The sequence below is a fragment of the Lygodium microphyllum genome, chromosome 18 (assembly GCF_053477565.2).
Source record: "Lygodium microphyllum isolate KBCC chromosome 18, Lygodium_microphyllum_v1.1.10, whole genome shotgun sequence".
NCBI lineage: Eukaryota > Viridiplantae > Streptophyta > Polypodiopsida > Schizaeales > Lygodiaceae > Lygodium > Lygodium microphyllum.
In genome coordinates this window covers 5,659,047-5,685,066 of record NC_141152.1, presented here as the reverse complement: position 1 = coordinate 5,685,066, position 26,020 = coordinate 5,659,047, and the positions used below count along the sequence as shown (strand labels likewise).

General features: G+C 41.2%; 1 protein-coding gene across 2 annotated transcripts in view; it reads right to left on the bottom strand.

Annotated features, from left to right (window-relative positions):
* The window catches only part of XYLT (beta-1,2-xylosyltransferase), a 76,200-nt gene extending 53,088 nt beyond the window's left edge, over positions 1-23,112 (bottom strand). Inside the window, exons 1-2 of one of the 2 annotated variants that reach the window (XM_087698305.1) lie at positions 22,299-23,110; positions 1,997-2,146 (exon numbers count right to left, since the gene is read on the bottom strand). In XM_087698305.1, coding sequence (XP_087554431.1) covers positions 1,997-2,146; positions 22,299-22,994 — 846 coding nt within the window. In that variant the 5' untranslated portion in view covers positions 22,995-23,110. Of the gene's footprint in view, positions 1-1,996; positions 2,147-22,298 lie in introns of both variants that reach the window. The other variant, XM_087698306.1, reaches the window with a different exon arrangement.
* Positions 23,113-26,020: the final 2,908 nt, after the last annotated feature.

The following is a 26,020-nucleotide window of genomic DNA, read 5'->3' as shown; positions in this document are numbered from 1 at the left end:
TCTCAATGAAAGATTTGGGAGCAGCTGAACACATTTTGGGCATGCGCATTAAAAGAGATAGAGGATAGCACTTGTTGTTTCTCACAAGACAAGTACATAAGCAAAGTACTTGACAGATTTAATATGTTTGATGCTGAGCCTCTTGGTGTACCTTTACTGCCATATACAAAGCTTAGCAAAGCCGATTGCCCAAAAGATGATACAGTTGCTACTGCTATGAAGGGCATACCTTATGCATCAGCTTGTGGTTCTTTGATGTACGCCATGGTTGCAACTCGTCCAAACATTGCTCATGCAGTGCGAGTTGTTAGTAGATTCATGTCTAACCCTGGCAAACCACATTGGGAAGCAATGAAATGTATCTTTAGATACTTAAAAGGTACACAAGACAAGTGCATATACTATGGAAAGGATAAACTAGAGTTGTAGGGATTTTGTGATTCGAACATGGCAGGAGATCTTGACACTAGAAAATCTACCAAAACAGATATGTCTTTACTTTGGTTGGTAGGGTCATTTCTTGGTGTTCAAGGTTGCAAAAAATTGTAGCACTAAGTACTACAAAGGCTAGATAGATTTCAACCACATAAGCTTTTAAGGAAGCTACTTGGCTTGGTCGTTTGGTCAAGGATTTTGGTCTTTCTTCACGTATTCCAATGCTTGGTTGTGATAGCTAGAGTGCAATATGTCTAGCTAAGAATGCCATATTTCATGCACGTACCAAACACATAGATGTTCAATATCACTTCATTCGACAAGTCTTGGATGATGGCCTTGTCACACTCACTAAGGTCAAAACCCAAGATAACCCTGTAGATGTTCTCACTAAAAGTTTTGCAAAGGCTCAAAGCATAAGCATTGCATTTGACTCGTAAGAGTTGGATAGTTTAAAGGTACCACTTTGGGACTTTAAGTGGGAGGTTGTTGGGTGTAAAGCCCCTTTGGGTGTAAACTCCCATTAATCCCGTGTGTATAAACTTATGGGTGAGAACACACCCTTTACTTGAGTCTTGTACCCTAACATATATATATATATATATATATATATATATATATATATATATATATATATATATATATATATATATATATATATATATATATATTTTTTATTTTTTTTATTTTTTTTTTTGGGTGTGTGTACCGTGCAACACACTGGTACACTCATACTCGATTCCCTCACTCTCAACTCTTAGCTCTCAGCTCTCAGTTCTATTCCTACTCATTCCTGTCTCGGACTCCATAGCACTCTCGTGTAGGACCACTCTAGCTCTAGTTGTATGTGAATTTTTATTGCTGAGTTTACTATTAAGCTGAGTTAAGTGTTAGCTAAAATATGGTCTATTGTACTTTGGGCTTCCAAAGTTTTCAGCCATATCTAGTCTTTTATCATGGGCTCAAGGGGGAGAGAGAGAGAGAGAGCAATATACCCAAGATGAGGACTTCAAGAAATATTTGATCAGATTTTTTATGGTCGACAACATCCCTTCCCACGCTCCCCCCCCCCCCCCACGCACCTCCCCAAAACCCCCTCTCTCTCTCTCTCTCTCTCTCTCTCTCTCTCTCTCTCTCTCTCAAAGATGGGTTTCTCATGATGCATGGAAAACTTTGTGTTACCAAGGCATTGAGGCAAAATGTCATCATAGAAAGTCATTCTCCACCCTATGTAAGGCACACGGGAAGGTTATTGGTGCTAGTTTTAAACAAAAAGAGAAAAAATGCTATGGTCAAAATCTTCACACACAAAATCACGAGATTGTGACAATTTACAAACTTTTATTATAGGTTAGAGTAGAAGAAATATTTGGGCCTAGTGGCACAAAAGTTTCCCAACTACTTGTGCTTTGAAGCTTTTCTCATCCATATGGTACATTGAATTCACTAGGTAACACTGATAGAAAACAAGCACAACACGAATTTGAAGACTCACAAAAATGATGCAATTGAAAATCCATTTGAGTAAAAATAAAAACTATAAATTTTGCAAATCAAATACCTGGCAATGTCCATCTATAAAAACCACATGTGGCCGTTGTGTGAGGTTTAATACACGAGAAGCAACATATGCACTATACCAATCAGTGGCCGTGTGAAAGAGATTTGCATACTCATATCTTATGATAAATAAAGTAGGTTCCTTAATTTCCTGCAAATGTTACATGAAAAAGGACAAAATCCATTATGCACAAATACCACATAGTAGACTGAATTAAAGAAAGTCCCATGCTCGCACTTTTTACTATGCACATCAACAAGCCCACAAAATTGAAGTTGCTCAGATTTATAACAAAAATCAAAAGGCCTACAATTGTCTTCTTGATCTTTCAAGTGCTAAGGCCTATTGCAATTTCCACAAGCCATGCTCAAAAATCATAGCAAAGTTTTAAAATCTTGAACTTGTTAATCCACCTAGAAATTGCCACTAATTCATCATGTTTTTCTGGCTCTCAAAATAGTCTTTTAAAATATTATTTCATTACATATGAGAATCTAGAATTTCAACAACACAACTGGCACAGAATGCTCTATAATATGGAATCAACAGCCATTACCACTTTCATCCCTTGTCATTCCGCATCGATGCCAACTTTCTAACCACTAACTGCTGCCTCTCTCATCATGGCTATTTTCATGAGGACGTGAATTTTTTTTGCTAAGCAAACAAATTGTAAATGTGAGGTGGATATGTGATGTGCAAGTCAAAATAATGAGCCAAGGACCCTAAGATGTGAGTGGGTTTCAAAGGCAAATGTAATTTATTAATTATTGCAAGTTTAGGGGCTAATAAATGCTCAAGATTGCTTGGATGACAAATTGGCCTAGCAAATTTAACCATTGGCTAGCACAATTATTTTTTTAAGTAATAATTTATAATTAAATTAACTTTCAGAATTAATAGTCTAAAAATTAATTTAACTGGGCAAAAATTTGTTGAAATATGCATTTTGAAGGCTACCGCCGGCAAAACTTGCCCATGCAAGTGAGGGAAAGGCTATTAGAGGCCGGTGGAGCCTCATTCCAACATTGTGGAGGTTGGAAGAGGATCACAAAGAGCTATTGCTGCAATTTTCCCATTGGTGATCAGCCCAAATGTGAAGAAATACCCTAATGCAAATACATAAATGAAAGCATACGACAAAGCATAAACTCAACACAACACAGTTAGGGTTAGGGTAACTGAAAGACAATGAACACAATGGAAATCCGAATGAATGATTGAATATTGAATATACAATGCTCATGCAACAAGCAAAGCATGCCAGGAATGAAAATTATACCCCGAACTCTAGAGTCTCATGTCTCGAGGACTGAGTCAAAGGTGATGAGCGGGAGACTGGAGTGTGTTGTACTCTTGAAGGATCCTGAAACGTAGCAAGCCAACCTCCAAGATATCAAACAGCAGCAAAAGCAACACGTGATTTGCTGGATCAATGTCAAACGCACAACGGAGGGAGAAAAACAGAAAATGCAAATTCAGCTGATGATGCGGCAGCCCATACAGCAGCTTGCATAGTAAATGCAGATCATGATGGTGACATGGCAGCCTATACGACAGCCTGCTGCAGCAAACGCAGGGTTTCAGCAGTCATCTAGGGCTCTATGGCAACAAACAAGTACCAACGCAGCAAAAGAGTGCCACGTGCCAACTAGCGACAGCAAATGGATGGGCACCAGCAGCTTCTGAAACAAGCCTTCCTTCTTCAAAAGGGTGGTAATTATCAGATTAATCAACAATTACAACAAGCAAAGAAGTATACCTTTGAAAAATGACAACTAGTCTTGTACTATGATGTGCGTATGGAGCTTTTCTTGAAAAATTAGAGCCTAAGTGGGATGGTCTCTACAGAATGGTTAGAATAGGTAAAAATAAGTCCACCGCATTATATAGATTTACAAGGAATGGAATTTAAGAACAAGGTTAATCTTAGCAAGATTAAGCCTTATTATCTATAAGAATACTAATGAGATGAATGCCCTTGCAGATCTATGCCATGTTGATTTGAAACCTACAAAAGACGTTAAAACCGGTTGATGGGGCGGCTAATCCCCTATTTGGAGCACCCACACCTAGAACAAAGATACTATCAAGGAAGGCTTATTTGGTGAAGGAAAGGGTATAAGGTGATTGAGCAAGAAGACGGGATGTTTGTTTGTGAAATTAAGATCTTCTGTTATCACTGCTCGAGCATCCTAACAAGTATCCTTATAGGTTTCAATGAAGAAGGTGGGATGAAGCCGTTGGTTCACACTCTGAACATGCTAAACTTCGATTATCATAGTTATGAATAGAGCCATTGATGATAGCCTGCTATGTAAACTCTTTATTACATTATACTCTGATGAAGCATGCAAGGTCCCAATAAGAAGGGGAGCATCGGGGTAGCCATTAGAGATCCCCAACATACGGTCATGATGAAATTAGCTGTCTACCTAAGGGTAAGATTTATTAACAATACGGAAAAATATAAAGCCCCGATAATGAAACTGAAAGTTGCTGAGAGAAATAGTATTCACCCATTATTAGTAAAGGGGGATTCCCAGTTGATATTGAATCAACTAAATGGGATGTACACAGTACGCAATCCCATCCTTCATATGTATTATCGTGCTACTATAGACTTCGTCGCCGAGTTTGAAAGAGTGTCTCTTCAACTCGTTTCACAACATTGGAATCAATTTGCCGATTCATTAGTAAATTATGCTTATGAAGAAGACTTCTTTTTCAACTCAGGTCCTAGCTCTGATATATCTCCTGATGATGAGACAAGACCTGGTTGAATATAGGGACTCTTATCTAAACATGCTTTATATGATAGACAATGACTAGTTTGGGTAATGAAGAAAGTGGCCAAGACCCATCTACCATTATTATCCTAGACCCATAGATTCATTAGATGGCATGTTATGCGTATGCCTCTTACTATATATGCAGGAGGTATGGGTCATAATTTGATGAGCCTAGTTTAGGGCTAGAAGCTCTATTTCCTCCTTGGAATGGAGCATCTTATTGAGTATCCAGTACCACTCCAAGGGGGGATGTGCTATAAGCTGTATTGATTTATTACTGTATTTAAGTTTCTTGCTTTTGTTTTTCAAATACAGGTTGTGTATCATCCAATGGTAAACAATAACCGATGGTGGTATGTCATCCCTATATCTAATCGTTCAAAACCAATATATGGTAATATTACCGACATGGAGATAGTAAATGACAATCCAACAATTAATGATGATGTACATGATGACACCATAATGGATGATATGCGTGATATAGTACAAGATGAACCTCGTGACGATGTTCAAGGAAACCCAAAAGAAGACAATAATGTGATTGTCGATGATATTGATGAAGTTATTGAGCAATATAGCAACACATCTGATAGTGGGATAGACTTATTTGTTTCGTTACCTCTTGGTAACATAGACCTAGAAGTAGATAGTTTAGCAAGGGCTGATCTCATTGAAGATGAGATGGATCATTCACTGTAACATACTTAATTTGCTTAATGATTCAATGTGTATTCTTAATTCTATGGTTTTTATCATGCACACATGTGCATACTCAAGAATCAATAGTCAAGTTTAAAGCGAAATTGAATTTTTCATAATAAAAAGGAAGTATTTTTTATCATCTTCAAGTAGAGAAATTACGAGATACATATTGGGTATGTCTAGGGAGGTTTTAGCAATTATCCACCTCCTGCGAAGACATTGGCGGGCATACAAAGATTTGTCTTAGAGATAGCCCTAGTGGCCCTGTCCTCCTAGCCTGCCTGGAAGCTAGTTCTAGGAATTCCTCTTAGTTGTGCGGTAGCTAGGGAAGCCTAACAAATAAACGTGTCTGAAATACATACAATATGGAGATGTGTAAAAAGGGATTCTAACCCCTAAAATAAAAACATAAAGAGGAAAAATCAAAAGAGCACATGTTTATCGCCTCATGAGAACCTGCTAGACGCTAGGTTCTTGGGGACGAGTCAAACCCTGAGGCCAATGCCTTGCCTTCTTGGGGATAGCATTTAGCCAAAAGAAAATAAAAATAGGTGGAGCAAAAATAAAAATGAGCATGAAAAAAAAAATTATGTCGCCTTACGAGCGTTTGATAGGTTCTTAGGTACCAAAACCGGACATGAGACCTCAATGCCCTATTCTCCTTGGGTCACAATATGCTCAAGTCCCTCCTTTTTGTATATCCGAATATCTAAAATAGTGAAGAATAGAAAATGAGAAAAATGGGAATATATATGAATTTAAGTGGACCAGGCTGCAAGAGTCATAGAAACATGAAACGTGGAACAGGGAACGGAGACAGTAACAGGGACGCCAAACCTAGGGAACGGGGATGTGGGAACGGGAATGGCATTTAAAAATTTAAAATTCATTAAAAAATTAATATTTCACTCATAATCCATGTGGAGTGTTAAAACCAAGGTACATAATCCACAAGGACAAATCATTTTAAGTTTTAACTTTAAAGATATCATGCATCATTCTAAAACTACTCATTAGAAATTGAATTACAACTTACAAGGCTCAAGAGTTAAGCTATTCAATTATAAAATGCATAATACATATGCCATAAATGATAAAACAATGAACAATAAACTAAACTTTAAAGTCTAAGCTGAAAGAACATACCCATGGTCCCATTGCCAAAAAACTTAAAAGATTACAAATATGAAGTCTAATCTTTGAAAGAACATGCTTATTGCCTTAAAAAAGACTACAAATATAAAGTCTAATCTCTAGACTAAAGCAAAATGCGGCATGTCAAAATAGGCCAAAGGGCAACTGTAATACTGCAGGTACAAATATGATGTCGGCATGGCACAACGGCCCAAGTGTCACACTGCCATCAATGATCATAATATCATATACAATGTACATGTATCATGTATCATGAGACTCATGATAAGTAAACTAAATCAAAGATTATCATGCCAACCTCATCATCATGTGTACCATAAACTGTTGCATCTCCCTCAACATCAGCATGTGTCTCCTCTTCTTGCTGCATCTCCCACTCTATGAATGGATCGGGCTTTGTTATCATATTGTTACATAACATCCTCAAATTAGCACTAACGAATACTAGATCGTTTCCCCTCTCCACACCAAGATAGTTCCTCTTCTTTGAAGTAATGTGAGTGTATGTACTCCACAATTGCTCCAAACAAGAGGAGCTAATTGACTGGCTCAAAATACGGACGGCTAGTTTCTGCAACTCAAGACCATCCAAACCATAGTCCTCCCACCACAAAGCTGCCCCAATCTTACAGCGATCCTCTTGTGCATCCCCACAACCAAAAGAGCTCCGAAAGGTCCTATAACATGAAAGCTGGACTCTGATCTTTCATCTAGTGTCATGATCAAGCACTAGACGAGACAATGTAAGTCTCCATGCATCCATAACCTCAGTGTCATTCTCCTGACCCTTGCCCTAGAACTCAGGATCCACAACAAATGCAGCTGCATGCATAGGTGAGCTATAGGAGTTCCACCTCGTCCAACTAAATGGCATATCTCCTCATATGCCTCATCATTTGGTGCCAACTCCTGCAGCTTTTCATTCAGCCTATCCATAGCCTTATATACCTTGCCAATGCAAGGTTGCATAGCACCCATAACCCTCAATAAATGCACAATAGGTGATACCATAGCATCTATCCGCTTTACATCATCCCAAAAAGTGGAGTTATTTGCTTTCTCCAAGCATAAGATACCTGTAGAAGTATCTGCCAATGTTGATGAGGTGAACTCATCACTAAGAAATAACTGCCTCAAGGCACCATTGCATTCTCTTAATCTGCCTAGCATAAAGAAGTTAAAGGCAAATCTAGTATCAAAGTATTTTAAAATTGTCATCTTCGACCGCAAAGAGAACTAATGGCGAAGAAACTAGAGATTCAAAACAAAGCTAACCATTTGAGCTCCTTGCTCTATGACAGGTGCAATCCATGACAAGTTACTAATATCCTTTAGTAGGTTATTCAAGCAATGAGCTATATAGAAACTGTGATATGCGGATAATATCCCTGGATAATAGCACCTACTGCCCTATTTGCGGGCTCTCCATCTGCAACAAATCCCACAATATGCTCTGGGTCAATAAGCTCAATACCTGTAACCCACTTTGCTACAAGTACATCTGCTGACTTTCCTGTCCCCGATGCATCATATGAAGATATGAAATACATTTCCCAAGGAGAATAAGCAACCATACCGTGAATGGATCGCTTCTGTGTATCATTCCAACCATTAGTAATCAAAGAAACTCCATTTTTAGCCCACATGCTCTTTCTAGTCACTATTGCTTGCTCAACAAGGCACTTTTCCTTGTCGAGCAAAGTGGTGCGTAAGGTCTCTGATGATGGAGGTACATACGAAGGGCCATACTCACCAATCTTATTGCACATCAATTTAAAATACTTTGACCTAGCTGCACGAAATTAAATGTGGTCATGATTAAAAAAACGTGCCACTGATATATCCACCTCTTCCTTCTTCTTGGGTTCCCAACTAGCATCAAGCGTGCTCTATCTACGTGCAACATGTAGTGTTGCTGATGCCATGGCCCGTGCAATGCCTGCAACAAGTGTGGAGATAGCACTTCCTGATACTCACCCTGCTCTAGACACATCTCATGGAGATGGTGTCACACAAGTTGCAAGGTTAACTGCAACACATCATGGTCTAGATGCAAGATAAGCTTGTTGATCTGTTACAAGGTCACGAAGCTCCCTTTGCTTCTCCAAGGTCACATTAGGACAATATTGTACATCTGAATTTGGCTCATATAGGAGATGAGCTCGGACCTAATTATGCATAAAACGGAACAAGTGGCAATTAGTATTCCATATTCTAATATTTAAGTAACTTTGAAAGTTAAAATCAATAAAAATTCGAAATAGAAATGCTCTATTCAAAGGATTACCTTGTTTGCTCCACTAGTTCGCTTATATGGGTAAAGCTTACAAGCCCATGGTCGAGATCCTCCACCACTCAATGGGCGGTGAGCATTTACTTCTTCCCACCATGACCAATCATCGGACCTTCTTCCTCGACCACCCGCCCGACAAGTGGGGCAAGAAGATAAAGCCATTTTAGGCTGAAAATTGAAATTAAAAAGACCTGAGAGCATAGTTACCTGAAACGCGGAACGGGAACGGGAGCGAGACCCCCTGGAACGGGGGGAACGTCCAAGGTGGGGGAACGAGAACAGGGGGGAACGGCACATATCTTAAGTGCCCCAAATATACCCTGCATGATCAAGTTGCCCCAAAGAATGTCCCTCTAATTGCCCCAATACCCCTCAATGCTCCAAATTGACCCAAATGTCCCAAAATTGACTCGATTACCCCCACAGCTCCAAATTGCTCATGAATTGCCCCAATTATTCTAGTTTCCCTTGAAATTAGACAATATAAATGGATGATTACCTTGGAATTGAAAATAGGCTGAAATTTGATTGTGATTTGCAAGAGTTCATGATGCATCAAATTTGAGCTTTGCATGGACTCCTAATTGGCTTGTGGGTTGTCTTGACACTTTGAATATTCAAAAGAGAGAGAGAGAGAGAGAGAGATTAGTGTGTGCACATTAGGCAATGGAGATAGGTGAACATGTAATAGAAGAAGTGTGATATAAGCAAAAAGAAAAAACGTGGAAAAATGTAAATTTTTGGTCAACAGGCCTGGAATGGCTGTTCCAAACAGGGAACGGCAGGGGGAACGGCAGGGAACGGGAGGGAACGTTCCCTGGCCGTTTCACCTCCTCCAAGGATCTGGAACGCATTAAACCGTTCCTATAGGCCGGAACGGCCGTTCCCTGTTTCTATGCCCGAGAGAAGTGAGAACTCGAGTCTCGAGAGAAGGGAGAAGGCTCAAGAGTCAAGAGTGAGGGTTCAAGCCCCAAGGAGAAGTTGAGACCTTCGCACTTAGAAGAGAGAAGGGAAAAGGAGAGAAGAGAAAAGGAGAGAAGGGAGAAGAAAGAAGAAAGAAGAGAAGAGGAAAAGAATGGAGAACATGGAACTTGGAGAAGAAGGAAGAGAAGAGGAGAAGAAGGAAGAAGAGAGAAGGGAGAAGGAAGAAGAGAAGGGAGGCTGGAGCAGACGAGGGGATTTGCTGCTGGAGCAACAGGGGCCCATGGCAAGCTGCAACAAACAGGAGGCGGCCTGGACATGTAGCAAACAAGAGGCGAGCAAGAGCGTGCAGTCGCAGGCAGGCAGGCAAGAGCGTGCAAGAGCTATGAGTGGGCAAAAGCAGCAGACGGCAAGAAACGAGCGGGCGGAAGCAGCAAGAGATAAGTGGGTTGCCACATGGCATTCCTTGTCCGAAATGGGACAGGGAGCGTTCCATAGTTACGGAATGCATACCACGACAGTTTCATGCCGGGGATGGCGATTCCACATGCCAAGGGGCTGTTCCGACCATTTCTTGTTTCTATGATAAGAGTACTCGTCTAGTAGAAGTTCCTAATACAATTGTCTTAGGTCAAGTAGGCGGGTCAAACCACCACTTAGAATGACCTCTTTGATAGATTTTTTTAGCTAGTATGTGTTGGAGCAATTGATTACCAACTTGCTCTTGATCTCTTTGTCAATGTATGCTTGGCCTATCCCTTGTGAAATTCATGCATTGATCTTTGTCAAGGGGTAGGGTGAGAGTTGTGTTCTATGTTATGTTGTGTATTTTATTTGAAGAAGCTTGATGCTCGCAATGTCTTATTTGTGTGCAAATCAATCCGTGGATTCGATAGCCTAAGTTGCCCTATCCCGTGGTTACCAATGAGATGTACGACTAGGTGTCAAAACTAAAGCAAAAAATGAAGCATTTGTGGTAAAGATGAAGAGGCGTCGGAGTTCACTAAGAAAAAGTAGGTGGTCCGGACCACATTGGAAGCGTTTGCTCATCAATCAGAGTTCATTAGACGGCCCATTTAAAGAGGCGCAACTTTAGTGTTACAAAGCAACTACTTGATCTAGAGGCCAAAGACAACATCCAAAAGGACATGCCAGTAGAAAATGACACTAGGCACGGTTGTACCTTCCAATCTTGAATCCGAGTTCATTTGCCCCTTCGATTTTAACGGAACCACTTGCCGCCAGTGCAAACACAAGAGAGATGAACTACATATTTTGGTCATTATATAATTAAGCAAGCTTAAAGCTCAAAATTCTTCATGTGGAGAAAGAGGACACATTTTTTCAGAGCACCCTCTCAATTTCCAAAAAATTCGGTTTTTATGCTATTAGATCTTCAAGAAACACTATCCGCCATGGATTTCCCAATTGGAATGCTCTTGATCGTCGTAGAAAGCACGCAAAATGATATACTCTATCAAAAGATCAATTTTTAGCCTTTCTCTCTTCTCTTTCTCTCTCGCCATAACAAATATCCATACGGCTAAGAGGAAGAGGAGAAAGAGATGCCGAAACTTGATATAATGCCAGCAATGAAGCAAGGGAGTGTGAAAGTGGTTGTTAATGGCTATGTGGAGCATCAACGGGCAGCCTAAGCAATCTCCAAATAATAAAAAATAAAGTGGTTTTATGAAATATTTTATGCTAAGTCTTGTTTTATTTAAAAATGGCAAAAGACGAATGGTGTATGTGCATATGAAGCGTTCTTATTGAGGAAAAATCAAAAAAATGTTTTTTATATACTTAATCAACGTGGTTCCTATAATAATATTTAATTTTTAAAAGGAGTTTATATAAGTCGAATTAAGTAAAATTGCAAAAAACAGGGTGTTGAGAAAAATTGAGTGATTAGATGGATTCTGATATTGTGGAATAATAAATATCTATTTGTGCAATGTTTGTATAGATTCCTTGCAAAATTTGTTAATAGGGGGTGGTGAGAATGGAAAAATGAGATCTCAGTGCTATCTTTTGCATCGCTACAATACGTATGATGAAGAGTATGAAAAGATATAATTGTGCACATGGAGCACAATGTTGTTTTTCTTTTGTTTGTGCACTTATAGCACTCCGCCTTGCATGAAAAGAGCATAAAAGTGTGGTATCGGAAAAAACCTCCTAGATACATAGCAATCGCTTGAAAAACCTGTTGACCCACGTGGAGTGGAAAAGGATCCTTAACCGTAGGTTAACGCGTTTACTCTTGGGAAAAAGATTATGTAAGGTTATGAAAAGTATCCTGGAACCATAAATATCAAGAGAGAAGTATGTTATGATGTTTTATATGTTTCAGACAGCGCATCCTAGGGCCAATCCGTGGGGTGTAAGAGAGCCATAGGGGGCCATAGTAGCCGACTCAAGGGTGATCTTTATATATGTAATTCAAGGTGAGATAGTCACCTACGTATGGAAAACTCTTTTGCTTGGAGTCGAGAGGGGCAATTAGTTGGACTACAATCCAAAATTGCATTTACAAATACAACAATTAGAAGAATCATTTATAGTATTCAAATGCTCATAACTGGAAGGCCGTGTGGGGTCATGGTCGTTCAGCATATTTAAGAGCCCGTCTAGAGCTTAGAGCCAATGTCGGGCCCATTTCATGTCCCAACATACAACGAGGAATCTATTTCTTTCTAGGATGCTTTAGAAGATGAGCATTGGATGACAACCACACAATACGAGTTGGATTCTATACACAAAAATAGCACATGAGTCATGTGACTTGCCTCTTGGCAAGCATGCCATAGGCACAAAGTGGGTTTACAAACTAAAATGCAACTCTAATGGTAGCATTGATCACTACAGCACCTATCTTATTGCCAAAGGATATGTCCAATAACATGGGATTGACTATGATAAGACATTTGCACGCACTTCACATATGACCACCATTCACAATATGATCGCTCTAGCTGCCCACTTTGATTGGTATGTGGATCAATTTGATGTGAAGATTGTATTTTAAATGGTGATCTTCATAAGGAGATTTACACCACTCAACCTCCCAGCTTTGTTCAAAAAGGCTTAGAGAGCAAAGTGCATTGGTTGCATAAGGCCCTCTATGGTTTGAAACAGGCACCTAGGGCATGGTACAAGAAGATACATGTGTATTTGATTGCTCTTGGCTTCAGTAATTCACACACTAAAAGCACACTTTATATCCGTAAAGATGGGGATAATCTCTTGATTATCATTCTTTATGTGGATGATATGCTATTAATTGGACCTCATGAGACACAAATTGCAGCTTCAAAGACTGAATTACAGCGTGCATTTGATGTCACAAGTCTTGGCCACTTGCACTACTATCTTGGCATACAATGTACAGCAATGATGAAACAGCTAGTATGTCGGTTTCGATTTCTCTTCAAGGACTTATATGCGAGATTTTGTATTTCAATTCAAGACTTAACATTGCATGCTCCACTAGTCCTAACATGCCTAAAGGTATGATTTTCTGGTCCTTACCTTGATGAGTATTACTTCAATATCATTGATCAATCACCAACATGGAGATGGAGATAGTATTTTCTCTTCCAAGATCAAGTCTTAAGCATCATTTCCAATTATCATAGCGGCCATCTTTATTTTTTTTATCATTTGACATCACTTACTACACCACTAATACCCAGTAGTGGTAGGGATAGTACTATTTGTTTTGTAAAGGTCTTGGAGTTACCCATCCTTATCTCCCTTTGGAGCACTATCACACAATCAACCGAAAATTTTTTGAAAACCCTCACTTAATGCTACATCTTTTGCAAAACCAAACAAAAGCTCTTCCAAAAGAGAGAGAGAGAGAGAGAGAGAGAGAGAGAGAAGAAGTCCATTATGTTTCCATTCGCCTTTGCAGGACTTAGTAGGCCGCTAGATAGCTGACAAGCACCCTTTATCCCACGCTTTGTCCTCTCTAGGGTGAACACTTGGGCTCCCTTGGTGAAATAACCATCGACTCTATAATCTTGGTAGGTCACTAGATAGCCAACTTGCACCCTTTGCCCAATGCCCTGGCTACTTTGGAATGGAACGCCTAGGGTAAAAGTAAAGAAAAAGGGCTTGGAGTTATTTGCAATCCCTTTTCGGTTCCAATGTTGGGCCGAAGAGGGGGTATTGAGCTAAATTATCATTAGCTTTCATTAAATAGCCCCAAAACTCTAGTTAATTAATGAAGTTTAACCATTTCTTTTAAATGGGAGCAATTCGAGAGTGTCCCAGATGTAAACCCTAATTTGGGAGGCCCCAAACTTTCTATAAATAGACGACCTACCCTCCCACTCGGTCTAATCTCGTTTTTGCATATTGCAAGTGCTGTAGCTTTGTTGTCCACACCTCATTTGCAAAGGACATCTAAGTTGGAGCTACCCACCATTATCTCCTACCATCTAGCACCTGCTGCTAGGCCTTCTGCTACTGTTCCAAAGCTGTCTACTGCTGGCGACTCCTGTCCCAGCTGGAACAGCCTATGTTCATTGTTTCCTACCTTCCTACACTGCCATACAGTTGCCTGCCACTATCACCCAGCTGTCCACGACCTGTAGACTGCTGCATTTTGCTGCTGTCTGCTCCGCCCTGCCTGCCACATCATCATCAAATATGTATTTTGCTGACTGCAGGGTCCAAACAGCTGCCACATTATCATTGCTGGCTGCGTTTCCAGATTTTAGCATTCTTCTGCCTTTCTAACACTGATCCGGCTATCACACCGCTGTGTTTGCTGCTGCCAGATGTCTTTGGAGGCTGCCTTGCTGCGTTTCGAGATCCGTCAAAGTACAACACGCTCTCTAGGTCATTACCTCTACCTCAGTCCAGAAGACACGATAGTTTTGAGGTACAATATTCATTAACTACATAGTATGTTTGCTGCATGAGCATTGTATTATTCAAATTTATTCATTCCAGATTATTCACTATGTGCATTGCCTCACGGTGTTCATTGTCTCTGAGTAACCCGAACCCTAACTATCTTGTGTTATCAATTTGTGCTTTGTCATACGATTATACTTGTATTTTTTGTCTTAGGGCATCTTTACAGTTTCCCTCAACTATAAATGGAATAGGATGTGGGATAGAAAGAAGCCACCGTCCCCACAATCCTAAAGTCCAAAAATGACCATCACGTGTGACTATGCCAAAAGGCAATTAATGCTAATTTACCAAAAATAAGTGGCTGATTTTAAAAGTAGGACAAATGCCAAAAGGCAATTAATGTTGATTTTAATAGCAAGACAAATGCACCAAAATCCTCTATAAATAGAGTCACTTATTCGGGCCTCCTTCATCCTTGATCATTCACACACTCAATCTTCAGCCATCATCCTTCTACCGTCACATTGCTATCCACACCCCATCCGAAGTTGTTGCTGATCCCTCTCACCTACTACTCACCTAGAGGACATCGCCATCAATGAAGGATATCAATCAAGGGCTTCATCATCATTTAACCAAAATCAACCTTCACAATTTCAATCCCCATGCAATTCACAAATTCCATCTTCTTCTGCTACATATACAAACATCTATTCAACAATTCACCACACCAAGGATACTATTCCATTAGGCACATACCCATACATATGAATTCTATCCCTCAACCCAATGGTGATGGTGCAATAGTGGTGGGAGTTCCACTTCTAAACCAAGCACCAATGGAGACCTATATGCAATAATATTCCACATGTGTGTGTCAAGCCCCTCCAATCCCCCCAATCACAAAGGTGGTCACACAACTTGCTCACACATCAATGCCTAGTCGGCCATCTTTAGACACCTTCTTTGAGGAGAACACCTAGAGTCACCATGTCACACAATTCAATACACATGCGATACTAATCGATCACATGTCTATTCAATGTCACCCACCAATCCAATAGCTTGCACAATCTTCCATTCATCCGCTACAACCAAGCATACACTTACTGACAAGACTCAATTCATGGGTTGAACTTCATAGCTTTGTTCAATTTCATGTGGCATGTTTTGGATTCCTAGGACTTGTGGGACCTCTTATTCAAGGGTTAAAACCCCAACCTGCTAACCCTTGGTCCTCCTATGAGGTGGTCTGCTCTTAAAAGAGCAAAAACGCCATATCAATTGTTGAGCTCGTGCCAAATCTTGTGCCCTAGTTTCACTCACAATTACAATATTTCAACCTTGCATCTGAGCATTGGACACATTATTCAACCACTGTGAAGCAAAGAAATACCCTACTGCAAAAACGCAAATAAAAGCATGCAATAAAGTATAAACTAAACAGAACACAATTAGGGTTAGGTTAACTCATAGAAAATAAACACATTGAATGAAAAAGTGAATGAATACTAAATATGCAATGCTCATGCAACAAACAAACTGTGTAGGGAATGAATACTAAACCTTGAACTCTCGTGTCTCAAGGACTAAGGCAAAGGTAATGAGCTAGAGAGTGTGTTGTACTCCTAACGGATCCTGAAACGCAGCAAGGCAGCCGCCAAGATGTCGAACACCAACAAACGCAACAAAAGATGTGTCTAGATCAATGTCAAACACGCAAACGAGAGAGAAAATCAACAAACGCACTAGTTGATGATGTGGCAGGCCAACGGCAACAAAACATAGGTTTCATGACGTGGAGGCTGAAGCCATGGCACTCCATATAACAGTAGTGGATCATAAACATAGCAGTTTAGCAAGTCACCAACTATAGACAATGTGGCTGATTAGCGAACACAATAGACATCGATGTAGAATATTCGATGGAGGCTAGAAACTTCTACCAATATCCCCCACTGCCCAAGCTAGGGTTTGCCTATCACAATGATTCACATTCAACTTAATCTCAAATGTGCACCATGCATGTGCACAACTTAATTATCGATCCCATTACAAAAGGCACACATGTCCTATGGTGTCATGTGGTACTTATGTTCATGGCTTGTGTTTTAGTGAGGAATCAACAGCTACAAGGACCTACCATTTTTTTTATCAAAGCGAAGACTTGGATAGCTCGGCGCTCGCATATTGGTTGCTCCTCTTTGGTTGAACTTCACACTTCTAAACCAGCACGGAGGCTTCCCATCCCTAGACCGAGTTACAACCTTCCTTGAAGCTCCCATGGAGGCCATTCATTTCATAGATTTTCCGTTGGAGACATCTTCATAGGATGCTTGTCATGCCCCCTTCAACTTTGATATGATGGGGTGAGAGGTAGTCCTTACTTCTCCTTCCACTGTTTGGTGGTGCAAGGGAAAGGTTTCATGCTCTTGGTGCTTGCAAGTGCTTACTTCTCCTTCCACTATTTGGCGGTGAGAGGAAAAGGTTTCAATGCTTGGTGCTTACAAGATTTTGGTCATTGTATTGATCTACTCGAGCCACTACACCCTTGTCTATGTGCCACAATCATCATTCTTAGAAAAGGACGCTTGGGCAAGCGAACAATTCCCCTATGAGGGCACTGCTCAAGTGATACCACAACATAGTGCATAGCATTTTGTTTAGCCATGACACTTTGCATTACCCCTAACATCAACCAAGCATTGGCATTGTGCTAATGTGAAACTTGTTAGCAAGTTTGTCAACTCATGTGTGAGTTTGTGCATGCCTATCAAGATTGGGCACATTGCCTTTTATTTAGGCATTATTTTAGTTATTTTTGTGTAGCATTTGCGACATTTTATGCCAATCAACCAACATTAAATGCTAGCCGACCAGCTGCCATTTTAGGCCTATTTTATGCCTATTTATTATGTGGCTCCTCCTCCTCCCATTCAGTCATCATCATTCTTCAAGTGGTCTTCCGGTTGGAGAGAGGAGCCAATGTCGATGCCCACGCAGCTAGTGACTCACTCTTGTATGCATCATTCCCGTGTTCGGTATACGGATTCCATTTCCCGAGCACATCTCTGAGTTCTCTCCTTTTATAGTGTTCTTCTATGTTCTTTTGTTTTCTTTGTCTTCTATCTTGTGTTCAACAATTTATTTCAACACTTGTCTATGCTTCCATTGTTGCACCACTTCTGACATGATATTAGAGCACTGGATCTAGGTTCCTCTCGCGATTTTTCTGCTGATTACAAGTCTTTCTTCCCTTTGCTGATCAGATGACCTACTGCTAGTGGTTTTCAACCTATGTGTACTGATCTGCTGCCTGTGTTTTCAGACCAGCAACCTGCATTTTCAGCCTATGCCTAGATTCAAGCCTGCAATTGTTAGTTTGATGCATTAAATTCTCAACTAGCCTGCATTTTTGGTTTTTTGCCCCTAACTGTGGCTGGGTGACTGTTTGTCCAAGCCATTTTTACTGTTTCTAGCAGTATTTGACTGTTTTATTTCTTCATTTTTAGCAGTTGCCCTTGTTTCTAATCAGATTTTTGGTTACAATGCATGTGAACTCTCATTTTGTGAAGTCTTTGCTATTGTTTTGGCTGTATTCTCTCTCCATATACCCTCTATCCTCTATCTTGTCTTCTTCTCCTCTCTCGATGGCTCCTCTATGCACTTCTACAGATGATAAGTTACATGGACCTGCCTATCTTACATGGATGCTATGATGAAAGCCTAGTTTGTGCAAAAGCGGATTCGGTACATCATATGTGGAGCTATTCCTCGACTTCGACATCCTTTTCCTCTTTCTGAAGATTTTGATAAGAACAACCATGAGGAAGTTGTGCTTACATGGGATTTGGACAATACACGTGTGTATTCTACACTGCTTCACTGTATTTCTAAAGAAGTTCTACCATCGGCTACCTCCTATAGGACATCCCTAGAAATATGGTCAAAGCTTCAGATGTTGTACAAGGTACCTTCCACCATGCATATCGTGACCCTTTATGGACAGCTTCAGCAAATGAAGTTTGAGCCAAGGACACCATGCAATCCTTTTTGCTCCATGTTACACAGGTAGAGGACCAGCTTTGACACATGCAATCTACCCTTCCACAAGCACATCTAGTGGGAACAGTACTCTACAAGCTCCCCCTAGAGTTTGATGGAGTGGCCAATGCTTTGCCGGCGCAAACATCCTCTACACCTATGAGCTTTGCACATATGTCCTCAATGTTGCTTGAGCATGAGGCATCTTTGCGTTTGCAAGGGAGGCTTCCGTCTCATTATGAGGTTCAAGCGAGGCCTTTACAGCTTTAGAGAGGGGTGACAGGAAGAAGAAGTTGAAGGACCAATGTGATCACTATGATAAGAAGGGACACTTGCGAAAGGACCGCAAGGAGTTAGTAGCCTCACAGTAGAAGGAGAAAAAAAAAAGCAAAGATGCAACCTCCTCTGAGTTATCCTCTTCCCCATACTCCAACTCTAATCCTCCGAGCCAAGGAGAAGTCCAAGATGCGGAAGGAGTCCACTTCTTCAAACCAAGAGGACTTGACTGCCCCTTCCTCTGCTGCTTTATAGTCCAGGTGATACAATCATCCCTCATGACTCTCCAGTGCCAAAGAAGGTGTATGAAAAGGTGGTGAGATGGGGCGGTCAAGCCTTATCTATACAAGTATACAAGTGCATAGGTTCCAAAGAGGGTTGTTCTTGACTCATCAATCGAAGTCTAGCAAGTTCAAATCCTAGAGCTGGGATTGACATCTAGATTCACGATGGGCTGTTATTTGACAGAAAGCGGGATTGGCTCCTAGTCCGAGCTCACATGAGGGGACACTTTGGCGGTCTTGGCCAAAGGCAAGGAATCCATGGTCACACATGTTCAAAGGCATTTTTTACAAGGTCTTGTATGCTACTATGAGACATTGTTGATAGACACAGAGATTTATTATGACTCTTCTCTGTTTTTAGAAGTTGATACAATTGACATCAACATGAGGTTCTCTCCGAGGCACCTTGGTAGTGGCTTAATCACCCACTCCTTGGGTATTCATGGTTCTACTCTAGTGGTTCTTTGTTGTATGGACTATGATTAGCCTTTATCATTGTATCATTGTATTGTATCAAATCCCCCATGAACTGAGAGAGGGTATTGTAGGTTTATCAACCCATGTGTAAGTGTGTGCATGCTTATCAAAACTGGGCACATTGCCTTTTATTTAGGCATTATTTTAGTGATTTTTGTGGCATTTGTGGCATTTTATGCCAATCGGCCAGCATACCAACTGCCATATTCATGTAGCCAATGACTCACTGTTGTACAAGTCATTCTTGTGTTTGGTATATGGAATCCATTTCCTGAGCACACCTCTGAGTTCTCTTCTTTTGCAATGTTCTTTTGTTTTCTTTGTCTTTTGTCTTGCAGCAATTTATTTCAGTACTTGTCTATGCTTCCATTGTTACACCACTTCTAACAAAACTAAGTGATTTGGCTGGGAGAAAACTTGCAAAAGGAAGCACCCATTCAAGGTGAAAACTCCTTGCACTCTATAAGCATGTCTCCCTTTTACCTCCTCAAGGAGTGGTCGACTTGAATCCACCATATTCAAGGTGAACTCTCCTTGCACTCTATAAGCATGACTCCCTTTTACCTCGTCAAGGAGTGGTCGACTTGAATCCACCATATTCGCAACATGTCATCATTATGCCACTATGGCAATTACCACCAAAGCTTTGCTTCTTCTACACTTCGTCACTCTATCCTTGCATTGCAAGGATTCGTCTTATGGAGGATGTAGAAATCTTAAGCCTTATTGTTCATTATAGCCATAAAAGAAAAAGAAAAATCTGAGACCCATTAAATTGGGCTCCTTGGAAGAAGATATCCATCACCTCTACAATCATGGTAGGCCCTTGGTCAGCCCACCAATTGGTCTAGTGCCTTAGTTTCTTTGGGGTGGGACCTTTCAAGTATAAAAGAGGGTGGAGATGCAACTTACCATTGGGCACAATATTTTTGAGCCTAAGAGGGGGTGTTGAGGCACTAATATTGGGTTTTGTGCTAATCCTAAATCATTCTACATTCAATTGTGTCTACCTAAAACAGCCCCAAAAGGCAACTAATGTTGATTATCGAAAATAAAAATAGCTTTATTTTTTAACAACAGGATCACACCATAAAAACAGGGAACGGCCGTTCTGGCCTATAGGAACGGTTTAACGCGTTCCAGATCCTTGGAGGAGGTGAAACGGCCAGGGAACGTTCCCTGCCGTTCCCTGGGCCGTTCCCTACCATTCCCTGCCGTTCCCTGTTTGGAACGGCCATTCCAGGCCTGTTGACCAAAAATTTACATTTTTCCACGTTTTTTCTTTTTGCTTATATCACACTCCTTCTACTACATGTTCACCTATCTCCATTACCTAATGTGCACACACTAATCTCTCTCTCTCTCTCTCTCTCTCTCTCTCTCTCTCTCTCTCTCTCTCTCTCTCTCTCTCTTTTGAATATTCAAAGTGTCAAGACAACCCACAAAGCCAATTAGGAGTCCATGCAAAGCTCAAATTTGATGCATTATGAACTCTTGCAAATCACAATCAAATTTCAGCCTATTTTCAATTCCAAGGTAATCATCCATTTATATTGTCTAATTTCAAGGGAAACTAGAATAATTGGGGCAATTCATGAGCAATTTGGAGCTATGGGGGTAATCGAGTCAATTTTGGGACATTTGGGTCAATTTGGAGCATTGAGGGATATTGGGGCAATTAGAGGGACATTCTTTGGGGCAACTTGATCATGCAGGGCATATTTGGGGCACTTAAGATATGTGTCGTTCCCCCCCGTTCCCGTTCCCCCACCTTGGACGTTCCCCCCGTTCCAGGGCGTTCCGCTCCCGTTCCCGTTCCCCGTTCTAGGTAACTATGGATCACACAACTTGCATGATTTATCCTCCACCCCGTCATACCCTCTACATTGACACCCTTGACAATGGTTTTGTACTAATGAGCCTAGTCAATCTTTCTTGAAAATCAAACAAAATAGAAACTAAGTCCCATAGGAGTGTTCCATAGCCTTTGCTATCATCACCTCTTGGGCAGCCTTCATGGCACCGTTGGTCTAATGCCTTGATTTCACTAGAGTCAACCTCTTGGCAACTCAAGAAGACATATCCATTGCCCCTGCAACATAGTAGGCCCATGGATAGTCTTGTGTGACACATTTGAAACAATCGAATGTGTCTTCTTTTGTCGAACACCCAAGTATCCACATCAAGAATTCCAACAAAACCCCAAAAGTCACCAGCTGGAGCTCCAAGATTGAAACCTTCTGTTCCAGTTCATCTTTTTATAATTGACCAATTTCTAGAACACATTGAGAACTGACTAGTCCTCGTACTTTCCATAGAGACTATGGTCTGCTCAGTAACCACAACCAAAAAAAGACTTGACTAGAGCACGGCAACAAAGTTGGCTCTTCGAAACAACTTAGTACAATTAATGAACTTCTGCAATAATTTTTCGGAATCATTCAGGGTAAAAAATTTTAGTTTTCTAGGATCCCAAATCAACTTACCTCGAAGCAGCTGACCTGGTCTGAGTTCGTTGCTACGCGGATGTTCGTGAACAAAGCACGAAGTCTGTGATCCAAAATCTGGCCCTGGGGCATGACAGTGTCAAGAATCTTCCCCGCGATGGTCAAATCCGCAGCTGCTTGAGATGGCTGGACTGCAATCTGGACAGCACCTGGAGAGAAGGTCGGCAATTCATCCGCATCTGTCCTTCCAATGACAGATTCCAGGGACTCTCCTCCAACAGACATGCGAATTCGGGCAGGGTCCATCACCACTCGCCGTCCCTCGCAGATGGAGGTACGGAGTGTCTCGCTGTACAAGCAGCTAAGGGAACCGCTATGTTCATCCTGCTGCCGTAATTCCAGAGTCTCGTCAGGCAGGCCCTGGTCGGCTGGGAAAACTCGAATGGTTTCGGTGAAGCCATTGCCAAAGTAAGCTTCGCAGGAATGAGGCAGCAAGTCAGGCCGGCGAAGCCAGGGGAGGTAGGAGGCCAGAGAGGGCCAAGGCTTGGAGGAGGACGAGGAGAATAGTGATGGTGCTTCTTTCCTTCCTCTATCCTGCAAACGCTGGAGCCTGAACGACCGATCGGAGAGGATGGAGCTCGAAGGGAGGTGAAAATGGGATACTCGGCTGATGTTAAAGAAGAGAAGCGTCGAAGCCAAGATGGCGAGAAGGTAAACATGCTTGGAGACCCCCATGGCTTGCCAACCAGCCTTGCGATTCAGACATCATCTTCACAAATCACTCTTTTTTTTACAAAAATAATGCGGAATGTATTAGTAGTGAGTACCCAGTCACCTACGGTGAGGACGTGACTTGGCGGGCCAAAAAGACACAACTAACATTTCTTTAAAGCCTTATACATTGCTGTAAGGGGACACCTAGACTCAAAAGGCCCTCTAGGGCTACAAGTAGGTCTTTCCTAACTAGGGAGAATTCTAGGGTCTTCCATCTAGGGATATTGCCAAAGACCTTATCATTCCTATGTCACCAAATGGCTTGAATACCAACACCTCTTACAACATTCCAAAGAGCAAGTGAACCCTCCTTCATCATACTTCACCAGAAAGCACCATTTTGGCCAAGGCCACAACATGGAAACCAGCCCTCTCGATCCAACACAAATATTTAATAATCTTCCCCTTCTTTACAATCTTGTCTTGATAGTTGGACAGCCAAGAGGGGCTATCCTCCCAACCTAAGTAAAGCATATTAGTTTTCTTGTGGCTTAGCAAAGATCCAAACAAGTCAAAGAAAAGTTGGAACTAATTCAGCAAGGTGTCAACCTCCTCAGGTTTAGCATTAACCAAGTTGGAGTTATCGTCTACAAAGAACTAAGTGGCCATCTTCTCTCCATTGGGGAGCATGATTCCATAGAGGGCGCCTCTCTACAGCAACTAGTTAAATCTTTTGAGGGGGGGATCCATTATGACTGCAAACAGAAGGGGGGCAAGGGGACATCCCTAACTCACAAACCGTTTCAAGTCAAAGCCCTTTGAGATGACTCCGTTAACTTACACACAATCCAAGGCATTAGCAAATAGCGTGCTCACCATGTTGATAAACCTTTGGTCAAAACCAATAGTCCTGAGGCAATATGAATTCCCATCCAACCAAGCCATACACCTTGTCGAAGTCAATATTGATTGGCAATGTGCATTGACCAATGGCTAGGACCCACCAATCTGTCATTGTCACCAAGTTCAAAATTGTGTCTTGAATCCTACGACTATGGTTGAATCTATACTGCCTTTGGAATCAAATATTTGATTCTCCTGGCAATGACTTTCGCCATGATTTTGTACAATATTGTCAACATTGTCAATGACCTCCACTATGAGATTTAGAGTTTCTAATAAGACTTAGAAATGAGTTTAATAAGACCTTGGTTAATATCCTATGGGACATTTTGATGCAGAAGTAGTGGTTGTTGAATCTAACACAATTCCGCCCACATGTCTCCCAAAGGACTTTGTAAAGTTCAATAGGGAGGCCTTATATCCTAAGGGATCTACCATTTTTCATCCCCCTCAATGTTTCCTTCACCTCATCTACAATTACGAGCTTATAGAGCTGTGTCATGTACCTAATATCAATGTCGAGAGGGTAGCCTATAAAGAACTCTTAAACCTTGAGTTCATAAAATCAACCATCGAAGGGGCCTGGGAGCCTAGAATCCTTGCCAACTTATGGTGGTAGAAAGCATTTAATAGTGGAGTGTCAAAGTCCCTCACCATCAACTATGCAAGGGATAGATTTCCTCTTCCTTTTTATGGCTAGTGTGTTGACGATGAAGGTAGTGTGAGCATCCCCTTCAGCTTCCCATCCTAATTTCAGCTAAGTCTTGGATGCCTATACCTAGCTCGCTTTGTGCTCTTGAATAATGGCTTTACATTCTTGTAGCAGCAAAACACGGAGACAAGGGTCATTAGGCATTGCAGCAAGGGCATGTAGCAAATAATTTCTAGCTCCAGCAACAATATGCATGGCCATCCTCCTCCAATGGGCAAGAGTTTTGCCATGTCTTTTGGCCTCCTTGATTATGACTTCATTGCACCTTAGCCACGTAGTCCACCCCAAACACCTTAAGCTTCTTGCCACACTAGCTTGAACCTTGCTAGGCATTGGGGATCTTCAAGGAAGGACACGTTTAGCTTGAAAGGTAGTGAACTCTATTGTGTTCTAATGTATTCAATCATTTGAAATGTTAATTGGATGGGTGAGTGATCCCAAGCCTACAACATCACTCAATGTGGCAAAGGAACAATCAGATGATAGCCACCATGCACTACTATAAGCATAAAACCTATCTAACTTGGCTACCCTCCATGTTGGTCCATGCTCATAGTTATGCCAAGTAAACACTTTATTTCCCTTTTGGTCAACCACATTTTTCACATCCTCCAAGCCATGCAGTACTAGCAACTACTCCCATTGAACCCTTCCTCTTTAGTCATGCTACCTAGGTCATGTGATCTATTGTCTGTCTAATTGATTGTGTTTCAATTGCCAAGCAAGAGCATCAACTTCTCTTCCAATCTAGTTCCTAATATTGCTTCTGTTTTCTGGATCTCCCCACCAGCACATTGGTGCCATAGATAGAGACAAGCATCACTATCTTACCCTAGAAGTTATCTACACATCCAAGATTTCCCCCTTCGCCTCTGACCATACGAACTATAGCGAGAGGTCATCCCTAATGACAAACATTGAACCTCCTTTCCCTCTAATGCACCCTTAGGCAATGAAGGTGTATCCCTTTAGTATCTCCCTCCTCGCCTCTTCTTCTCCAATCTAAACTTCTTGGAGTGCTATAACAACCATTCTTCTCTTCTTGATCAATGAGTAAACTACTTCTTTTCTTTTGGGGGAGCAAAGCCCTCTCACATTCCATGGCACCACTCTGATCTTTTTGGTGATATTATTCATCACAATCAATGAAGTCTTCTTTCATACCTTTCTTGTGAGCGATCATAGCATAGTAGTTACAATCAATAAGAGGATGCCAAGCCGATTGCTTAATAGAGGTCCTACTCTTTGGAATGTTCCATTTACCTTGTCATTTCCTTGGATCAACATTCTCCTTGCCCTTCCCTTTGCTAAGCTCTGCATGCAACTCCTTTTGCACATTCTAGGTTTGAGCTTTCTTAGAGCATTCAACCCCTTTGTTTTTCTTCAAGTTGACCACCTTATCATCCCTTGCACCAAATTTGACCACTGGTTG